Consider the following 20885-nt stretch of genomic DNA (forward strand, 5'->3'; position numbering starts at 1 on the left):
TTGTCTTCCCATACAGAAGTGTTATATTTAATGTAGTCATATTTATCTATGTATTACTAAATGATGTGTGTGTTTGTGTCCATTTCTTTGACCTCAAAACACAGAGGTGCCCCAGAGCTCAGGCCTCAGAACTCTATCTACATTAATTTCCAAGTAATCTTACTTAGTCTTGTGGCATCTGAACATTAACGGCTTTTACATCTAGCTCCTCTCAACACCAGTAATATATTTAAAGGACTCTTGCTGAACTAGATACTTTCTTCTTCCCTTATTATCTAAGTATATTGAATGGAAGTCTGTAGTCACTGCCTCCGTTTCCTCATCTTCCATTCACTGTTTAACCTGCTGCAGCTTGGCTTTTGTCACACTATATCACTGATACCAATGATTTTTTTCTTAAGCAACAGAGCCCATTCCCTTTTATCTTCAAAACTCTTATGTGAACTTCCGGTCAAGATGGAATGTAGGTGAAATGCCTCACCTTCTCGTACAACTACAGAAAATCACAAGTAGACTACAAAACAAGTATCACTCAGAAACATCAGAAAAATCAAGCTGTATGAAAGTCCGACAAATAAGGATTTAAAGAAGCCACAATCACCCAGATGGGTGGGAGGGTCAGAGATGCAGAGGTGCTGAATGAGGCAGTCTCACATCCATGTGTAGTGGATAAAAATCAGAGGGATACCTCGGGAGCAAGGGGTCCCAGCCCCAGACCAGACCACCCAGCCCAGGGTTCCTGTGCCAGGAAGATAAGGCCTCATAACTTCTGGCTATAAAAACTAGTGGGAGTTGGGGCAGTGGAAGAAACTGCCTGATTCTCAGGAGACGGCTCTTAAAGGGACTGCAATGAATTTGGACTTACGCAGACCCACTCTCTCTGGGATTCAGCACCAGGGCAACAGCTGGAAGGGCACCATGGCATAAGAAGAGAAATTGAAGTGGCTGGCATCAGGGCAAGTGCCAGGAGAGAGCTTCCTCCTGGGCAAAACTCCAGAAGCCAGGCAGCACATTGCCCCCTCTCCGAGCCCTCCCCAACAGAGCCACAGAGTGGTGACTCAGGTTGCTCTGTCCTAGCAATTACCTAATGCTCCACGCAATACAACATACAGGTGTGCTTTTCTATAACAGGACACACTACTAAGACAGGGAGTCAAAGCAGCTCTACCTAATACACAGAAACACATGCAGGAAGGCTGCCAAATTGAGGAGACAAAGAAATATGGCCCAAATGAAACAATAAAACTCCAGAAAAACAACTAAACAAGATGGAGATAAGCAACATATCAGGCACAGAATTTGAAACGCTGGTTATCAGGATATTCAAGGAACTCATTAGGTACTTCAACAGCATTAAAAAAACCCAGGCAGAAATGAAGGTTATGTTAACTAAAATAAAGAAAAATCTAGGGAACCAACAGTGGAAGGGATGAAGCTGAGAATCAAATCAATGATTTGGAACATAGGGAGGAAAAATCATTCAATCAGAGCATCAAGAAGAAAAGAGAATCCAAAAATAACGAGGATAGGCTAAGGAGCCTCTGGGACATCTTCAAATGTACCAACATCCAAATCATAGGGGTGCTGGAGGAGAAGAGGAAGAGCAAGAAATTGAAAACTTATTTGAAAAAATCATGAAAGAAAACTCCCCTAATTTGGCAAAGGAAATAGACATACAAGTCCAGGAAGCACAGAGTGTCCCAAACAAGCTAGACCCAAAGAGGACCACACCGAGACACATCATAACTAAAATGCCAAAGGTAAAAATAAAGGGAGAATCTTAAAAGCAGCAAGAGAACAACAGATAGTTACCTACCAAGGAGTTCCCATAGACTGTCAGCTGATTTCTCTAAAGAAACTTGCAGGCAAGAAGGGACTGGCAAGAAGTAGTCAAAGTGATGAAAAGCAAGGACCTACAACCTTGATTACTCTATCCAGCAAAGCTATCTTTTAGAATTGAAGGGCAGATAAAGTGCTTCTCAGACAAGGTAAAACTAAGCCATTCAAATATGAAATGTTAAAGGGAATTATATAAGAAAAAGAAGATCAAAACTATGAACATTGAAATGGCAATAAATTCACAACTATCAACAATTGAATCTAAAAAACAAACTAAGCAAACAAGAACAGAATCATAGATATGATCATTTGGAGGGTTATCAGTTGGTAGGGAGAAGGGGGACATAAGAGGAAAAGGTGCAGAGATTAAGAAGTACAAATTGGTAGGTACAAAATCGATGAGGATGTTAAGAACAGTATAGGAAATGGAATAGCAGAAGAACTTATATGCATAACCATGGACATGAACAAAGGGGGTGGGGATTGCTGGAGGGAATGGGGTTACCAGGTGGAAGAAGCAAAGGGGAAAAATTGGGACAAGTGTAATAGCATAACTAATAATATCTATCTATCTATCTATCTATCTATCTATATCTATCTATCTATCTATATATCTATCTATCTATATATTTAAAGAAGTCTTATGTGAAATAAGTCACATTAAACAGATAGCAGCAGAATTGCCCTGGCAGTGGGTTGGGGAGCAGGAGAATTTCTTGCTTTTCTCATTTCTCCAAGTTGCTCCAGATGCATCTTCACTGAGGTCTATCTTTCACAACCTCCCTATTTTCCCAAACATCCTAATCTCCAGCCATATTTATCTACAGTGGAACCTCAGTTCTCGATCTTAATTCATTCTGGAAGGCTGTTTGAGAAGCCATTTTTCCGAGTACTGAATCATACTCATACTTGCACATTCTCTCCTCTATTTTTTGCCTGAGAGACGTTTGACTGATCATAGTATTAGCATGAAAGAGTTGTCGGGGCAAGAATTGAAGTTTTGTTCAACAACTGAGTCTTTTATCTGTGAACACCCTGGTCAAGAAATGAATTGTTCAAAATGGGAGACATTGGAGAACAGAGATTGGAGACTTTTGTATCATACTCCTTTCCGTCTCTGTGCTTCTGGGCAATGTCCTTCATCTGCCTTGAACCTGCTTTAACTATTTTTCTCAGCTCAATCAGCACTCCCCAGCCCATCTTCCCCTTTATCATTTCTTTTTTTGTGCCTCTATTATGACACCACACTGAATTGTTCCACTTATTTATATATCCATTGGTTGTTTCTTGTATGTACCCTGACCTGGGGAATCAAACCCACAACCTTGGTGTATCAGGAGGACGCTCTAACCAACTGAGCACCCAGCCAGGGTCTGAATATTAACTTTTTATGTACACATCTTTTTTTCCCTACTCAACTGAGGGCTTCTAGAAATCAGAGAACCTGTCCTTTCTCCATTAATGTATATCAATAACAATGTATAAACTAAATGAATTTTTGAAGAAGCTTAGCTAAACCAAAGTCTGAATTGGCAGACCACCAGTTGTGAAGTAATCAGCATAATCTAATTCTAAAATATTTTGCTCCCCCCCCAAAAGAAAACTACCTTTTAGAAGTCACTCTACATTCCACGACAGGGAACGCGCTCCCCTGCCCTAGACAACTTTCTCAGACCACCAAATTTAACATAGGTAAATTGATCACAAATCTTCAAAATCAATTCTGGACCATCGCGTGAAATTTGGTAGCTAATTATTCCACTTTACCAACTTGTACTGCAGAAACCCAAACTTAATCACAACTCCAGGTTCTATCTGCAGTTTATTAATTATTTGATCGGGATTTCTTCCTTTTCACCGTTTCTGTTGAAGTAAACCCTCTTAAACTGTTTTACTTCGGCAGAAAATAGGGTAACTGGGAAAACCTCACACCCTCTGGTAGCAATTTTTTTTAAAGTGCCTGATAATCTCTTCTGGAGACTTTAGTCTACAGGAAGGTATCATGGATTAAGCATTACATGAATAGTCGCTTTCTGGAGCTTTTATTTTTAGCCCGAGTCTTCACAGGCTCATCTCTGGATGAGTGCTGTCTGGGTGGACGGACACCCAAGAGGCCTGGAGAATCAGAACTCTGTTCCCAGGGAAGCCGCATTTTTCTAATTGGGTCAGGTCCAGCCGGTTGCCGGGCAGTAGCGTTTCCTCTTGCGGTCGCACGTCTGAGTCGCTTACGCGGTGACGCAGCCGGCGCGCGGTAACGCGCCGCGCGGCGAGGTGCACGCTGGGATATTTAAGATTTCTCCGCGGCGCGGAGCCGCGATGTCTCCGGCGGCTGCGGCTCTTGGAGGAGGCGAGCGGCGGCGGCCGCCGATAGCGAGTGTCAGGGACGGTCGGGGCCGAGGCTGGGGTTGTGGTGGGGCTGCGGTCTTCGGTCTGTCGCTGCTCGGCCTTGTTCTGTACCTAGTGCCGGCGGCGGCTGCGCTGGCCTGGCTGGCCGTGGGGGCTACCGCGGCCTGGTGGGGACTGAGCCGCGAGCCCCGCGGTTCGCGCGCCTTCTCGCTCGTTCGGAACGCGCGGCGGCAGCGAACACTGCTCGCCTCGCCTCCAGCCAAGTTGGCAGTAAACGGAAATCTCGTAGAGCCGCGAACCCTGCTCGAAGGACCAGACCCCGCTGAATTGCTCCTTGTGGGCAGTTACCAGGGCAAGCCCGGCCCCCCGCAGCCTGCCCGGATTCCGGAGGGCACGGACCTGCGGGAGAGGCCTGGCCGTCGCCCGCCCACCCGCACCGCGCCGCCAGCTCCCTCGGCCCATCGCGTCCACCACACTTATCCCTCTCACCCCACTTCTCTTCTACGACCCTCCAGGAGGCCTTCTCCCCACAGGTAAGATAACGCTGGTCATTTCCAGACCCTCTTCTCTCTTACCTGACTTTGAATTGAGGACTTGAACTTTTAAATCCAATTTTTTTTTATTAAGTCCAAAGGGGATTCTGTGTCGCTTTGTCCTCTTTAAATATCTTGGCGCATATCTGCCGTCTCTTGCCCACACCCCCCCCCTTCTCAACCTTTGGAGTGAGGTGATGCCACAACTGTTCCTTACAGTTCTTAAAACTCTGAATTTTAGTAGAGTATAGATTTAGCAGAACATTTGTTAAAACTAAAATACCCCTACTTCGGATGAAAGTGCCTGTCTTTTGAATGTAGTTATATAGTATTTTTTTTTAATATTTTTTCTTTGGACTGATAAAATCTATCAGTGTAGCTGAGCTTACAGAGGTGTTCCCAGGAAACACTTTTTCCATTGATATAACTTGATAAAGATGATCAAATTAGACATTTTCACTTAATTCCAATAGTGGAGAGATACACGAAAATACAAATATTTGATGAGAATGTTAAGTTCTTGATAAGTAAATTTAGTTGAGAAGATGAACATTTAGGTGTTGAAAAATATTTGACTGTGGTTGTATATTACTGATGACTTATTGAAAAGATTGAAGGATTCTTGAAGTTTCTCCGTGCATGTCTTAATGCACTTTTCTTCCACTGTAGTTTTATTTGTGTAGGCATGGTTTTCAGTTTCCCTCAAATTGTTGAGGTCCATTTTAGGGATGGATGTTGAGCAGCTGCCACTTTCTGCCCTTATGTGGAATAGCAGGAAGTTGCCATAAAAATTCTGTGTTGCCATAAAAATTCTATGTTCTGTGTTGTTCAGAGTTTTAAACTCCCTGGAAAATATCTGAACCCACGTGGTTCTTTAGTCAGTTAGGTTTTCTGACATTCTTTTAAGTTTTTTTGGTTCCATAACATGTCATTCCTCTTCACAGGGATTGTGGGACTTTATCAAATCGGTTCTTAATAACACCTCGAAGACGATATCCAATTCAGCAGGCCCAGTATTCCTCTCTGGGGGTACTTCCCACAGTGTCTTGGAATGGTTATCACAAGAAGGCTGTCCTGTCTCCTCATAATTCCAAAATGGTGTGCAGCCCAGTGACAGTGAGGATTGCCCCTCCTGATAGCAGATTGACTCGTTCTCCAATGTAAGTATTATTGTTGGAAGAATAGACTCCTCTTTGTGTCCACTTTATTCTTCTATGGTTGTTTCTCTGACAAGACAACTATAAAGCAGGAAAAAAAGGAAGTACCTGCTTATTTAAATGAGAAATACCAAATTTTAGTCACTGAACTCTTTTTTATTTTGTTTTTTGCCTTCGATTATAGCTTTAATTGTGAGTGTAATAAATTATACTTTTGTTTGTTGGCTTCTGATTTCCAGGGATGTCTGTGCTGTATGACATAGTAATTAAAATATCTTAATGCTAGAATCTTGTCTTCTGTTGCAGATCGGAGCAGTTAATCAGGTCAACACTGTCCTCAACATCAAGTAATACTCCAGACCCATGTGCAAAGGAGACTGTACTGAGTGCCCTCAAAGAGAGGAAGAAAAGAACAGTGGAAGAGGAAGAACAAATACTCACTGATGGTCAGGAAAATAAAAGAAGGTAACAGACCCAGCATAGCATTAAAAAGGCCTCCCACACATACTCTTACGATTTGTTGAAATACTAATTATTCCCCCGCAAATATAGAGGCCAGCTCCAGTTTGTGTGCCTTAGTGGGTCTCCTTTGGCTTTCATGGAAGAGCTTAGTAAAAAATACTTTAATGCTGTTCATTTCAGGTTTAGGCACAGGTTAGATCAATATTACAATTTACCTTTTCCATAAGTATTGGGATAAGCCAACTATTAGTTACGTTAGCCTCATACTTTTGATACAAATGTGTTAAATTCTGTTCTTGAGAGAGAATATTCAAAGGCTTCCCATCCCATTCTTGTGTTTGGTTATTTGGGTAACCACTAGTTTAAATGTCATAATTGTGCTGAAGAGAATGCTTGGCAAAGAAAAGTGTAGACTAGAGTGTGGTAGATTTATCAGTAATGAGAGTAAAACCAACACCATTAATTGGTTTTCGATAATAATGGAAGTGGAGTAAGGAGTCTATTTCCTCAGCATGGAGAAGGAAAACTCTTGACTCCAAAAAACCTCCGCTGCCTTGCGGCATACCTCTTCAGGGGAAAGGCTAAGGGAGTAAACCCCGACAGAAAATCCGGAGCCGGAGTCCCTAAGGCGGTTTGACGTTGTAGTCAACACCGGCAACTCCTGCGGCGCACCTGAAGCCAAGCTGTATTGACTCCGTCTTTCCCTTGGACCCTTCAGCTGCGAAGAGAGGGGGGTCTGCTGCATGGGCAACAGCAGACCCTCCATATCACCCTGCCCAGGCTCTGTAGCTTCAGCTTCACTGGAGAGAACACTCCAGCGTCATCGCAAGATGTCGATTCAACACGGGAGGAGACAGATACCGTGTCACTCCCGAGTCGGACTGCACAGCCATTCTCGGCGGTGCAGATAGACTCTTAAGAAGCTACACCATCATCTCTCGAGACGGACGGCTGCCGACGACTTAAGGATTCCACTCATTTTTTTAATACAACAAATTGAGCAACCACAGTGTGCCGGAGTATTCCGGGTACTGGGGATAGAGCAGTGAACAAGACAGAGTCCTCATGGGACTTGGAGGGAAAGAAACAAAAAGGTGGAGGATGTTAAAGCAAGGTTTAGATTGTAAGTATACAGTAATTAAAAAAAAAAAACAAAAAAAACAGTAATAGAGGGTAATGAAAAGGGGGTGTCTTTATATGAGGTGGTCAAGGACGTGCTCTCCAAGGAATCAGTGAACCCCACACTTGAAAAATAAAATCATTGCCCCTGTTATTTAAATCAGATTGTTCATATCCTACAGGTTCTAGGTTGGCCATCTTTGATACTTTAGATAACAAAATTAAGGATGTATTAATGCAGGTGTATTTTATATAGCATAGGGAGGTTAGGTTATGGTGACTAGAAATTGATTTACAAATGAGCAATTTGAGTTAATGTCAGCAAACTAAGTAGGAGTGGCAGGAGGCAGGGTGTGTGGAGGTGAGAAAGGAAATAACTATTTTTGTGTTCAAAGTAGATTATTCATGATCTTCAGGGTGGTAGTTTCACGTGACACTAGTGAGCCTATAGTTGAGGATTCTGTATTACTCTCCCATAATTGGAATAGCCAGTGATTATGTGCACTATGCATAGGGCCTTATATGTGAGCTGTAACATTTTTCCCTAACACACTTGTGATATCAACTTGTAGAGCACTATGGGATGTGTGTGGTTTTTTTTTTTAATTTATGGATGGTAGGGTGTTAAATTTGTGATTATCATAATTGATACACTGAACAGTTCAGAAGGTCTTGATGTAGAATAAGTCATCACTTAACATTGTCATTAAGTTTTCTTTTAATTGTTTTTCTATTACAGTTGTCCGATTTTTCCCCCATTGCTCCCCCCTACCCAGCCCACTCCTCCCACAGTCATTCCCCAACCCGTTATCTGTCCATAGGTTACTTATACTAGTTTCTTTACTAAACCCTTCCCCTACTTACCCTCTTTCTCTCCCTCCTCTCCTCCACCCTGATAACTGTTACTCTTTTCCTTGTTCAGTTTTGTTCATTTGTTTGTGGTGATCATTAGTCTCCTGTATCAGGTGATATATGGTATTTTTCTTTCGTTGCCTGGCTTATTTTGCTAAGCATAATTCTCTCTAGTTCCATCCATGTTTTCGCAAATGGCAGGAGTTCTTTCTTTCTGCTGCGTAGTACTCCATTGTGTAAGTCATTAAGTTCCTGGAAACTATGACAACATATAATGAAATCAATTTTCCCATAGGCTAATTGTTAGAAACAACAGTTAAGTTCCTGTGGCATTTCTTCAGCATTATAAGTGAAACATTAAATGAAATGATGTTATTCAGAATCTGCTGTGTTTTTATACTTGTTGCCAAGACAAACTTAGAATAAATTTACCTTTTGGAATCTGGGATTTGAAGCAGTGTTTTTCTTGTCTAGCATGGAATGTGTGCTTCATAGAAATAGTATAGGTCCCGGGAATATGAGAATATGCCTTAAGGGGAAAAAATTGATTTCATTTAATTGAGAGTTGTTTTGATTTGTCACAGGCGCCATGATAGCAGTGGGAGTGGACATTCAGCGTTTGAACCCCTGGTGGCCAATGGAGTCCCTGCTTCTTTTGTGCCTAAGTATGTGAGAATCCATCTGATTGAGATATACACTATTTAGGAAAAGGGCATTGTCAAAGTTATTGTCCTATAGATTTTCCTCTTTGCTTTTTGCATTGCTTTATTTTACAGGTTCAAATCTTCGAAATTAGAGAGGAACATTTGAGTAACTTGCCATAATAACTCTTATAATTCTTTTTAATATTTTTCATTAATATGGGCAAAATATGTTAAGGGTTAGAGAGTTTATAAATATATAATAACCAAGTATGGAACCAAACATAGCACAAAGTTTGTACAGTGGATAAAATGCAACACTGAAGTTTAAGATAAGTGATAATTTTCTACACTTGATTTTAAATATATTTGAGAAAGAAATGGATGGGAGGGAAAATGGCTCAGAAATATGTGTGAAAAGGCTTGGGGTAACTTCCATGCTTAATATGGCTGCCAAAAAAGCCAGTTGCTCCTATTCTGTGTCAACAGAACAGAGGCAGGTGAGTGATAGTCTTGCTTTCCTTGTTCTGCTCACATAGTCCAGGGAGTGCTGTGGTGGTTCTGGTATGCTATAGTGTAAAAGAGGATATACACAAACAAATTCATTTCGAGTGAAGCAACTAGTATGTTAAAGGGTGGTGTTGGGTGAAGGGAATTTTTTTTTTTAAGATTTTATTTATTTTTAGAGAGCAGGAAAGGGAGGAAGAGAAGCATCAATGTGTGGTTGCCTCTTGCACGCCCCCAACTGGGGACCTAGCTGCAACCCAGGCATGTGCCCTGACTGGGAATTGACCTGGTGACCCTTTGGTTTGCAGGCCAGCACTCAATTCACTGAGCCACACCAGCAGGGCATGAGGAGATTTTGAAGGTATATAAGTACTAGCACAGAGGAGAAAAGTCTCAGCACCAATAAGGAAGTGAGGGAGGGAGTGATAATGGTCTCTAAATAAGTGAAGGACTATAAAATGAAAGAAGGAAAACAACTTGCTCAGTATGGCACCAAATAGGATCTATGGGTGAAAGTTAAAGGAAATATGTTTTTATCCAATATATGGATAAACTGGTCCATGTTTGACATTCATCACTCCAGGAGATTGTGAGTTGTATTCAGGGTTCCCCAGCCTCCAGGCCACACAGCAGAGGTGAGCTTGAATGTAATGCTCTTAAATCATCCTGAAACCACCTCTATCCCCCGTCTGTGGAAAAATTTTCTTCCGCAAAACTGGTCCCTGGTGCCAAAAAGGTTGGGACCATTGGACATTGTAACAGAGGTTGGATGACTGACTGTTCTATAGGAAGGTTGTACAGGGGAATTTTTGTTCCAGTTGGAAATTTAGAAAAAATGGTGGGTTTCTCTTAACTGATTTTTTTAAATAGTTTTATTGAGGGGTAATTGACATGTAATAAGCTGTATCTGTTTAAAATGTACAATTTGATAAATTTTGACATGATACATCTGTGAAACTATCACCATGGTCAGGATAATGAACATAACCTTAACCTCCAAAAGTTTTCCGGTATCCCTTAGTAATATCTCCTACCAGTCCTGCCTCCATTCCCAGGCATTCAGTATCTGCTTTCTGTTGTTAGAGATTAGTGTGCATTTTGTAGAATATTATTTAAGTGAAATTATAATTTAATTTTCTAAATATTTGGCTTTCCCTTCTTGACTTTGTCAGATACAATTAATTGTTAACAATAAAATTAAGAGCATTATCCTTTTAAAAGTTTATTTAAGAAAGGTTTTGTGACCATGGATGAAACCTTAAAAGAATGTTGCCTTCAATGGCACATCTAACTATCATTTCTCTTTTATTAGGCCTGGGTCTCTGAAAAGAGGTCTCAATTCCCAGAGCTCAGATGACTACTTGAGTAAGAGATCCCGCACCTCTTCTGTGAGCTCCATGACAAGCACATACACAGGTGGCATTCCTAGCTCCAGCCGCAATGCCATTACCAGTTCTTACAGTTCTACTCGAGGTTTCTCTCAGGTACATTTTCTTGTGGGTGGCATGGGCAAAATGGGTTCCCAGCTTTAATTGATTGGTCAGTGTTTACTAATCACCTTCTATCAGTCAGATATTGGGATTACCTCTGAGTTAACAGAACATCCAAATCCTTGAATAATAAATATAGACCAATGGAACAGGATAGAAAGCCAAGAAAGTAAACCAGTGTATATTTGTAAACCTGATACAAAACAGAGCAATTATTGCACATAGATGGACAAAGGATGAATAATTCGATAAATGGTGTTAATTGAATTGAGAAGGTAGATTGAGTCTGGATTGTATTGGGTCATAAAAGAAATTGTCCTAGGTTGCGGATTTAGTAGAGTTTTAAAAATGAGAAGTGGTTGTAATTCTTTTTTTAGAAAGTAGATGTTGTATAAAAGTGAACAGAGCAGACTTTGCTACCAGATAGACTTGGGTTCATTTTGGCTCTGACACTTAGTGGCTCTAGGCCCTTGGGTTGTTAAATCATTTAAATTCTTTTTCTCATCTCTGAAGGATTGTTGTAAAGATGGAAGGTAATGTTTGAAAAGTATTCATTACAGTTGCTATCAATAAGTGGGCACCCAATTACATAGTACTAGAAAAAATAATAATAAAGTATGTGCGGAGGAAGATTTTCAAGGGGGAAAAAATTGAGATAAGTTAATCAAAAAGGCTCCTATAGTAACATGAATGCAAGATGAAGGCCTAAGCCAGAGCAGTTGTGGGAATGCAAAGAGGAGAATAATCATAATAACCTTTACTTTGATTATTTATTCTAGGCTAGACCCTATCCTAAGCATTTTATGTGCATTTCTTCATTTTAATCATCAAAATGTGCCCATTAAGTACATAGCCCTTACCCCTATTTTAAAAATCTTTTTATGTTAAATTTCAAATGTACACACACAGAAAATATGGTAAGCCTCCATTTAGCTTCAGTAGTTAACAGTATTTTGCTCTGTGTTTTAAAAGTAAATTGTAAACACGTCATTTCACCTGTAGAATACCTCAGTGTGTTTTTAAATTGTTTTAACATTAATAACCATGATACCATTATTCCTCTTAAAAAATAATTGTTTAATATTAGTTATTTTCACTTCATGTTCAAATTGCCCTTATTACCCCAAACTGTCTTTATTACTTTGTATCAGGGACCAAAATCAATTCATTACATTTGGTTCATATGTCTCTTAGGCTCTTTTAATTTATAATGCTGCTACCACTTTTTCTTTTTCTTTTTTTTAATGCTTTTGAAAAAACTAGATCATTCTGTTATATAGAATTTCCCACATTCTGTAATTAGTTTGCATTGTCACTGTGTCAGTTTATTTTAACATGCTCTTTCCCCTGTTTTCCTTGTAAATGAGTAGTTAGTTGGGTCCTGAGGCTTGGTTATATTCAAGATCAGTTTTGGCAGAATATTGCATAGATGATGCTGTGACTGCCTGTTGCATCATTTCAGAAGCACATGGTGTCTGATTGCCTCGCTTTTGTGATGTTAATATTGATCACTGGGTTCAAATGTTGTTAAGTGTGATACTTCATTTTAATTTTTGTGTGAGCTTTTCATCTGAAAATTTTAGCAGCCATTCATTGTTTTGCCTAGGTTCATTTTATGTTGTAAAATGGTGATATTTTATCTTTCCCTCTACATTTACTAACTGAGAATCTGTGTAGAAGAACATGTCCTAACTATAGGAATGACAGGATAATAAGACATTTGATGCTGTAGTAACCCCAATGTCGACGAGTGATGTTTTTGCTGTTGTCGATTGTCTTTATGAACTTCTGAATTTTTATAAGGATTTTATGATCCTTAACACATTGTAGTTACTCCTTTTGGCGCACAAAATTTTCCAACTTTGACCAGTGGGAACCCTTTCAAACTGGTTTTGTATACTTTTATTTTGACCCCAGTAGTCTTTGATACATAGCTTCACTCTTTTTGACAAAAACAAATCCATCTTGTACATGTCCAGCCCAGCTTGAAGTTGGCTATTCTTCAAGTACTCTTGGTTTTAATACTTCAAATTCACATTTAGGATTACATAATTTTTTGGGTTTTGTATTTTTACACAAAAAAATTGGTTTATAATTGATTAATCCTCATACTCTCAATTTCAAAATAACTATCAGTGTTATTTTTAAAGGTTTTATTGATTTAGAGAGAGGGGAGGAGAGGGAGAAAGAGGAAAAGAAACATCAATGTGAGAAAGAAACATCGATTGGTTGCCTTTCACCCCAGGACCAAACCCACAACCCAGGGAGTGCCCTAACTGGGAATTGAACCAGCAACCTTTCACTTTGAGGGATGACACCCAACCAGTTGAGCCACACTGGTCAGGGCCAATGTCATTATTAACAGTAAGATGTATGTAATCAGCTTAAGAATTAATTTGTGGTTCATTTTATCATTAGTATATACCACTCAATGGAAACTGGCAATTTACAGTTAAAATAATGTGTTTTGAAGTAACATGAACTACTGTAATTATTCTGTTACACCACCAACTATATATATATATATACATAGAGAGAGAGAGAGAGAGAGAGAGTTGACCCTTAAACAATACAAGGTTTAAGCCCTGGCTGCTGTAGCTCAGTGATTGAGCGTTGTCCTGTGAGCCAAGTGTCGCTGGTTCGATTCCCAGTCAGGGCACATGACTAGGTTGCACGGCAGGTCCCCAGTTGGGGCGCGAGTGAGAGGCAACCACACAGTGATGCTTCTCTCCCTCTCTTTCGCCTTTCCCCTCTCTCTAAAAATAAAATAAATAAATAAATAATTTTAAAAATATAATGATTCAAGGGTTAGGAATGCAGACCCCTACACAGGCAAATGTACATATAACTTCAGTCAGCCCTCCACATCTGCAGAAAATATACTATCTTCAATCTGTGGTTGGTTGAATCTGCAGATGCAAACCCTCAGATATGGAGGGCTGACTGTATCTACATTTATTGACGAAGAAAAAAAAACATGAGTGGATCTGCACAATTCAAACTTTAGTGCTGTTCAAGGGTCAGCTGTAGTAAGTTCATTTGTTTGTTGTGTTTTCATATTTTAGGGATTTTCTTTTCTCCAGGTGAGGAATATTATTTAAGATTTGTGTCTCTGGTGAGTAAGTTTGAGCAGGTTTTCATATATTAGAGAAACATATTCTAAGTAAACTAAAGATATAAATGTAAATAGAAACTGTAAAAGTATTTGCAAAACCAGGCTTCTCACACATTGCTGGTGGGAGTGTCAGTTGGTAGTTCTCTAGAGGGCAGTGTAGCTGTAATTATCAACATTAGAGAAGCACATGCCCTTTGATCCAGCAGGTTTACTTTTAGGAATTAATCCTACTCAAAGACAAGGATGTTGATTTTAGCATTGTTTTAATACCAGAAGCTTGGAAACAATGTATGTGTACCGTTTCAGGCTGCTGGTTGAATAATTTACAGTATTTCCATAAGTTTTAGTACCGTGTAACTATTTAAAAGAATAAGACAGCCTAATAGGCACTGATGTAAATCATCTAAAAATATATTTTTTTTAAAAAAGCAAGATGCAGAGCTCTGTGTAATAGTGTCCTCTATCATTTCTGCTGCTGTTTCTTTAGTCTTTTTAACATCCGTAGAATAATCTGACAGGATATATGAAGGGAGACCCCCCCAAAAAATGGAGTTTATTAAAAAAATGTATATTTTTACATGTTTAAACTTCAGTCACCTTCAGAGTATACTCCATTTGATACAATACACCTATCGAGATGTTTTTTTCTGCTGCTTGAAACAGTTTTTGAACTCATCAGTTTTGATGCCTTTTAGCGCTTCTACCGTTTGTTTCACCTCTTCCACATCAGCAAAAGGTTGTTTCCCTTTGAGGACTTTTTTCATCAGAGCGAGATCAGTTGAATAGGGAGGGTGGGACATGGGGGGTGGGGGTCATGCCGTTTTTGTTCCAAAACTGTTGAACACTCAGTGCAGTGGGGGCAGGTGTGCTCATAAACCCCCATCATGAAATGGGCACAAAAGCAAAAGTCTTCAAATAAAATTCACTTAAGCCAAACTCAGCCTCTCACAACACCACCACCAACTGGTACACTGATACAGATGGGTTCCTAGAATACTTACCGAGCAGGGGAAGCCAGGGCCCACCCTCCAGAAGATAATTTGTTTTTTCTGAGGGTCACCACTTGTATTAATAACTTAACTGAGATAGAAGGAAAAATTACCTTTTGCTGTGTACTATTATTTGTTGGAGTTTGTAACATGTTCTACAGGTATTACCTTTCCTGTTTTCAAAAAATGTTTTAGGTATAGATAACTGTTAGGTAAAAAGTAAAATTCCCCTGTCCTGGCTATTCTGGTCTTTATCCCATCCCCATGCCCATTATTAACATTCCTCCTGTGTGTGCAAACATAGGTAATACACAGAACTTTGGGACTGTTTTACACAAATGGGGTCATAGAATATGTGCTTTTTTACATCTTTTAAAATAATTATATATTACATAAACTTCATGCCATGTAATCTATTTCACTTTTTTAATGGATTTTTTTATTAGAGTATAATGTGCTGGAAAATAAATATGTACAGCTCCATGCAACCACCATCCACATCAAGTAATAAATGATTTTCTATACCCAGAAGCCCCTCGCATACCTATTCCCAGTCATTACTCCTTCCCTCCTTTCTTCCTGAATATTAGTACTATTTGTATCTTTTCTGTTTTTGAACTTTATTATATAAATATAGAATATGCTTTTTTTGGTTAGTCTTTCAATATTTTGTGAGATTCATCCATGTTGCATGTCACAATAGGTCTTTTGTTTTCATTGCTGTATATTGTCCCATTAAATGTATATACCACAATTATTTTATCCATTTTACCATTGGTTTCTAGTTTGGCACTATAATGCTGCTGTGGACACTATTGTGTCTTTTGGTATATATATGTGAAGTATATGTATGTTCAGTTGCAGTACGTGTTGTTGAACAGTTTTTTAAAGTGGTGTTTCAGTTGCTATTTCTACCAGTGCAGTATGGGATTTTGTTTCTGTAGTTATACATCCTCACTAACACTTGGTGTTGCTTTTTAGTTACTCATTCTGGGGGGTGTGAAGGTTTTTCATTATGAATTTAATTTTGTTTCCCTGGTTACTAATGAGATAGAGGTATGAACTATTCATTGGCCATTTGTACATCTTTTTTTATGAAGTGCCTGTTCAAGTTTCTTGGCTCTCTCCCATTTGGTTGTTTTTTTTCTTATTTATATAATAAGTTTTTTATGTTTTCTAGATATAAGCTGTCTGTGAATTCTATATGTTACAACAAATAAGTGTCCTATGGTGACCCATTCACTTTCTTACAGCCTTTTTTCACTTACTGGTTAGTATATTTTATGTACTATTTAGGAAATTTTTGCCTACCTGAGGTCATGATGATATTCTCTTAGGCTACCTTCTAGAAGCTTTATTATTTTTCCTTTCACACTTGTATCTGTAATCCACTTGAAATTAATTTTTGTGTACAGTATGAACTTGGTGTTAAAGTTAATATTTTTCCATAAATACCCATTTGACTTGGCAACATTTACTGAAAGGGCCATCCTTTCCCTGTTGCTCTGCAGCACCACCTTCGTCATAATTTGTATCCATGGGCCCATTTCTAGATTCCATTCTGTTCCATTGGTCTGTTTTTCTACTCTGCCTGTTTTTTACCCCCAGTTCTACACAGTCTCTTAAGTTTTGATATCTACTAAAATGAGTCATCCAACTTTGTCATTTCTCTCATTCTTCTTCAGAATTGGATCTTGGCCCTCTGCATTTCTGTATAATTTTAGAATCAACTTGTCAATTTCCACCAAAAAAAAAAAAACTTGCTATTTTTTAATTGGGAATACGTTTAATGTACCAATTATTTTGGAGAGAATTGCATTTTTACAATATTGGATCTTTCAATCCATGAACTTGGTATATCCTTCATTTATTTACATCATCTTTAACTTCTCTATGTAGTGGTTTTACATATCCCTTTTAAATTAATTTCTAGGTGTATGTTTTTAATGCTATTTTAAAGAGTATATTAAAACTTTCATTGCCAATATATAGAAATATAACTGGTATTTTTTCAGAAAATTTGCTTAATTCTGAATATTCATCTCTAGTCTTCAGGATTTTTGTATGGACATCATGATGTCTACAATAATTACAGTCCCCCCTTCTCCCCCAAGTCCTTACATCCAGTATAATGTTGAATAGAAGTGATAGCAAACATCCTCATCTTATTTTCCCTAATTTCATGTTTCATGTTACATATGACATTCAATATAGGTTTTTTGTAGCTTTTCTTTATTGGATTAAGGAAGTTTCTTTTGTAAGGTTATATCGTTGAACCAATTTTGGGAGCCACTCCAGTATCTGTTCTGTTTTTTCTTTAATTTGTGCCATAGATATTATTTCCTTCTTTCTTCGTGTTTGATTTGCTAGGGTTTCTTTCTGACTTTACATATAGATTCTTAGATCACTGGAGTCTTTTTTTTCCCAGCCTTTTCTCTTTTTTAATATATGCTTTTTAAAGTTATACATTTCCTGTAAATTCAACTTTAGTTGCATCCCACAGCTTTTGTAATAGGTGTGTTTGATTCATAATATTTTCTAATTTCCATTGTGAGTTCTTTGACTCATAGGTTCTTTAGAGGTGCATTGCTTAATTTCTAAACAGCTGGGAATGCTCAAGTTATCTTTTTGTTGCTGGTTTTTAGTTTAATTACTCGGTCACAGGATCATACACTCATATCAACCTCTGAAATGTTTTGAAATTTGCTCTATGGCCCAGCACATGTTTAGTTTTGATAAGTGTTTCATCTTCAATTGAAAAGAATTTTTATTATGAAATACTCAGTTGTAGTTTATCTTCCTTGGAGTTTGTTGTGTGGCTTGATGTCTTTTTGATGGTTTTGAAAAACTCAGACATTATAAATTTAGATACTGTTCTGCCCTATTTTTTCACCTCTCTAGTATTCCTGGACATGTTAGACCTTTTCGTTGTGTCCCACATGTAGCTAGTCTTGTGCTTTTCATCATCTTGTCTCCCCAAACTTCAGTTCTTCTGTTTTCTAGTTTACTCATTTCCTTCAGCTGTTTACCCCATCCATTGCATTGTTTTTTTAATTAAATTTATTGGGGTAACATTGGTTAATAGCATTCTGTAAGTTTCAGGTGTACCACTTCATAATACATCTGTATATTCCATTCTGTACTCACCATCCGAAGTCGTTTCCTTTTTTCACCCTCTTCATTCTGCCCCCTACTCCCTTTCCATTTAGGTAACCACCATACTGTTGTCTGTGACTTATGAGTTTGTTTTGTTCTTTTGTTGCTTTTTGTTTTACATCCCACTTGTGAGTGAAATCGTGTGATTCTTGTCCTCTTTTGTCTGATTCATTCACATGATACTCCAGATCCATCTATATTGTCTCAAATGGCAATATTTCATCCTTTTCATGGCTCAATAGTAGTATTTTTTTTTTATACCCATGTGCCACATCTTTATCTAGATTGTTTCCACAATTTTGCTATTGTGAATAATGCTGCAGGGAACATAGGGGTACATATATTGTTACAAATAAATGTTTTCATATTTGAAGTGGGATTGCTGGGTTATATGGTAGCTCTGTTAACTTTTGAGGAACCTCCATCCTGTTTTCCATAGAGACTTCACCAATAGTTATTCCCACCAGCAGTGTACAAGAGTTCCCTTTCCTCCACATCTCCTCCAGCACTTTTTACTGCTTGTCTTATTGATAATGGCCATTCTAACAGAGGTGAGGTGGTATCGACTTGCATTTCCTTTTTAGCTAGTGAAATTGAACATCTTTTTATTCATCTGTGTCTTCTTGGCGAAAAATGTCTGTTCAGGTCCTCTGCCCATTTTTAAAATTGAATTTTTTTGTTGTTGTTGTTGAGCTTTATTTTTTTTTTTATGTATTTTGGGTATCAACCCCTACAGCAGGTATCGTTTGCAAATATCTTCTCCCATTCAGTGGGTTGCCTTTTTGTTTTTGTTTTGTCAATATTTTCTTTTACTGTGCAGAAGCTTTTTAGCTTGGTACAGCCCCATTCATTTATTTTTTATTTTACTTCCCTTGCCTTCGGAATCAAGTTCAGAAAAACCTCTTTGAGACCAAGGTCAATAAGTTTAGTACCTATGGTTTCTTCTGTGTATTTTGTTTCAGGTCTTATTTTCAAGTCTTTAATACATATTTTGAGTTAATTTTTGTGTATGGTGTCATACAACAATCTAGTTTCATTCTTTCGCATGTGACTTTCCAATTTCCCCAACACCATTTATTGAAGAGACTTTCCTTTTTTGTTGTACGTTTGTATTTTTTGGCTCCTTTGTCGAAAATTAGTTGCCCATATATGTGTGGGTTTATTTCTAGGATCTCAGTTCTGTCCCACTGGTCTGTGTCTCTTTTTTTCTGCCAATACCATGTTGTTTTGATTATTGTAGTTTGAAGTTTGAAGTCAGTGAATGTGATACCTCCGACTTTGTTTTGTCCTCAGGATTGCTTTGGCCGTTTGGGGCCTTCTCCAGTTTTGTACACATTTGAGGATTTTTTGTTCTATCTCTGTGGAAAATGCCATTGGGATTATGATATTAATTGCATTAAATCAATATATTCCTTTAGGTAATATGGTCATTTACAAAGTTAAATTTTCCTATACGTGAACAAAACAATCTCATTTATAGTTACAAAAAAAAAAAAAGATTAAAATACCTAGAATAAATTTAACAAAGGAAATGAAAGCTTTTATATACTGAAAACTACAAAACATTGTTGAAGCTGAAGAAGACACAAAGTAATAGCAAGATACCTACTGAGTCACAAGGTCAGGGCTGATTTCAGTCTTCTTAAATTTATTGAGCGTACTTTTGTGCCCCAAAATATGGTCTCCTTGAGAATGTTATGTATATAGTTGAGACGAATGTATATTTTGTTTTGGGATAGAAAGCTCTGTGAATATTATGTTTTTTTGGTCTGATGTGCCATTTAAGACCAATATTTCCTTAATGACTTTCTGTTAGGATGATCTGTCTATTGCTGTCAATGGGGTATTCAGGTTCTCTACTATAATTGTATTTTTGTCAGTTTCTCCCTTTTAGGTTCATTAGTAATTGCTTTACCTATTTTGGTGCTCCCAGGTTGGGTGCATACATATTGATAAGTATTATGTCTTCTTGATGAATTGTCACCTTTTTCATTTTTCATTATAAAATATTCATCTTTGTCTCTTGTTACCTTTTTCTATCTTGAAATCTGTTTTGTCTGATGTAAGTATGGCCACACCTGCTTTTCTCTGAATGCCATTTACTTGGAGTATCATCTTCCACCTCTTTACTTTGAGCCTATATTTTTTTTTGTGTAGCTGAGGTGGGTCTCCTGAAGGCAACATGTAGTTGGGTTTTGTCTTTAATCCATTCTGCTACTCTGGGCCTTTGGTTGGTGAGTTGAGCCATTTACATTTAGGATGATAGCCCTTATATGAGGACTGACTACAGTCATTTTATCTTTTGTTTTCTTGGTTGCTCTGTATCTCCGTTGTTTCTTTTCCCTTGTGTATGTCTGCTGTTTTAGTTTCGTGGTTTTCTGTGATTTTTTTCTCTTGTTTACTCTTTTGTTGTTACATGTCTTACCTGTAGATTTTTGTTTTGTGGTTTCCATTAGGTTTATGTAAAAGTTTCAAACATACAATAGTCCTTTTTATTCTGATTGCATCTTATCTTTATTCATTCCTTTTCCCCTCCCTTTTTGTGTTTTTGTTGTCAAAAATTATCCCTTTTTATTCTGTGTGTTCATTTCTAAATTGCAGAAAATAGTTTTTTTTAAATGGTTTTCCCTCCTTTAATCTTTATATTCTAATTAAGTGTTTAATACCCTGTTCTGACCA

The 20885-nt window shown here is 38.2% G+C and overlaps 1 protein-coding gene across 1 annotated transcript in view; it reads left to right on the forward strand.

The window, feature by feature from the left end:
• The first annotated feature begins 4146 nt into the window (after positions 1-4146).
• The window catches only part of POM121C (POM121 transmembrane nucleoporin C), a 32414-nt gene continuing 15675 nt past the window's right edge, over positions 4147-20885 (forward strand). Inside the window, exons 1-5 of the mRNA XM_090276866.1 lie at positions 4147-4718; positions 5663-5878; positions 6182-6340; positions 8893-8973; positions 10769-10940. Of these exons, the coding sequence (XP_090132992.1) occupies positions 4156-4718; positions 5663-5878; positions 6182-6340; positions 8893-8973; positions 10769-10940 (1191 nt within the window). The 5' untranslated portion in view covers positions 4147-4155. The remainder of the gene's footprint in view (positions 4719-5662; positions 5879-6181; positions 6341-8892; positions 8974-10768; positions 10941-20885) is intronic.

This window comes from Furipterus horrens, unplaced genomic scaffold (assembly GCF_987537825.1).
Source record: "Furipterus horrens unplaced genomic scaffold, mFurHor1.1.pri manual_scaffold_5, whole genome shotgun sequence".
NCBI lineage: Eukaryota > Metazoa > Chordata > Mammalia > Chiroptera > Furipteridae > Furipterus > Furipterus horrens.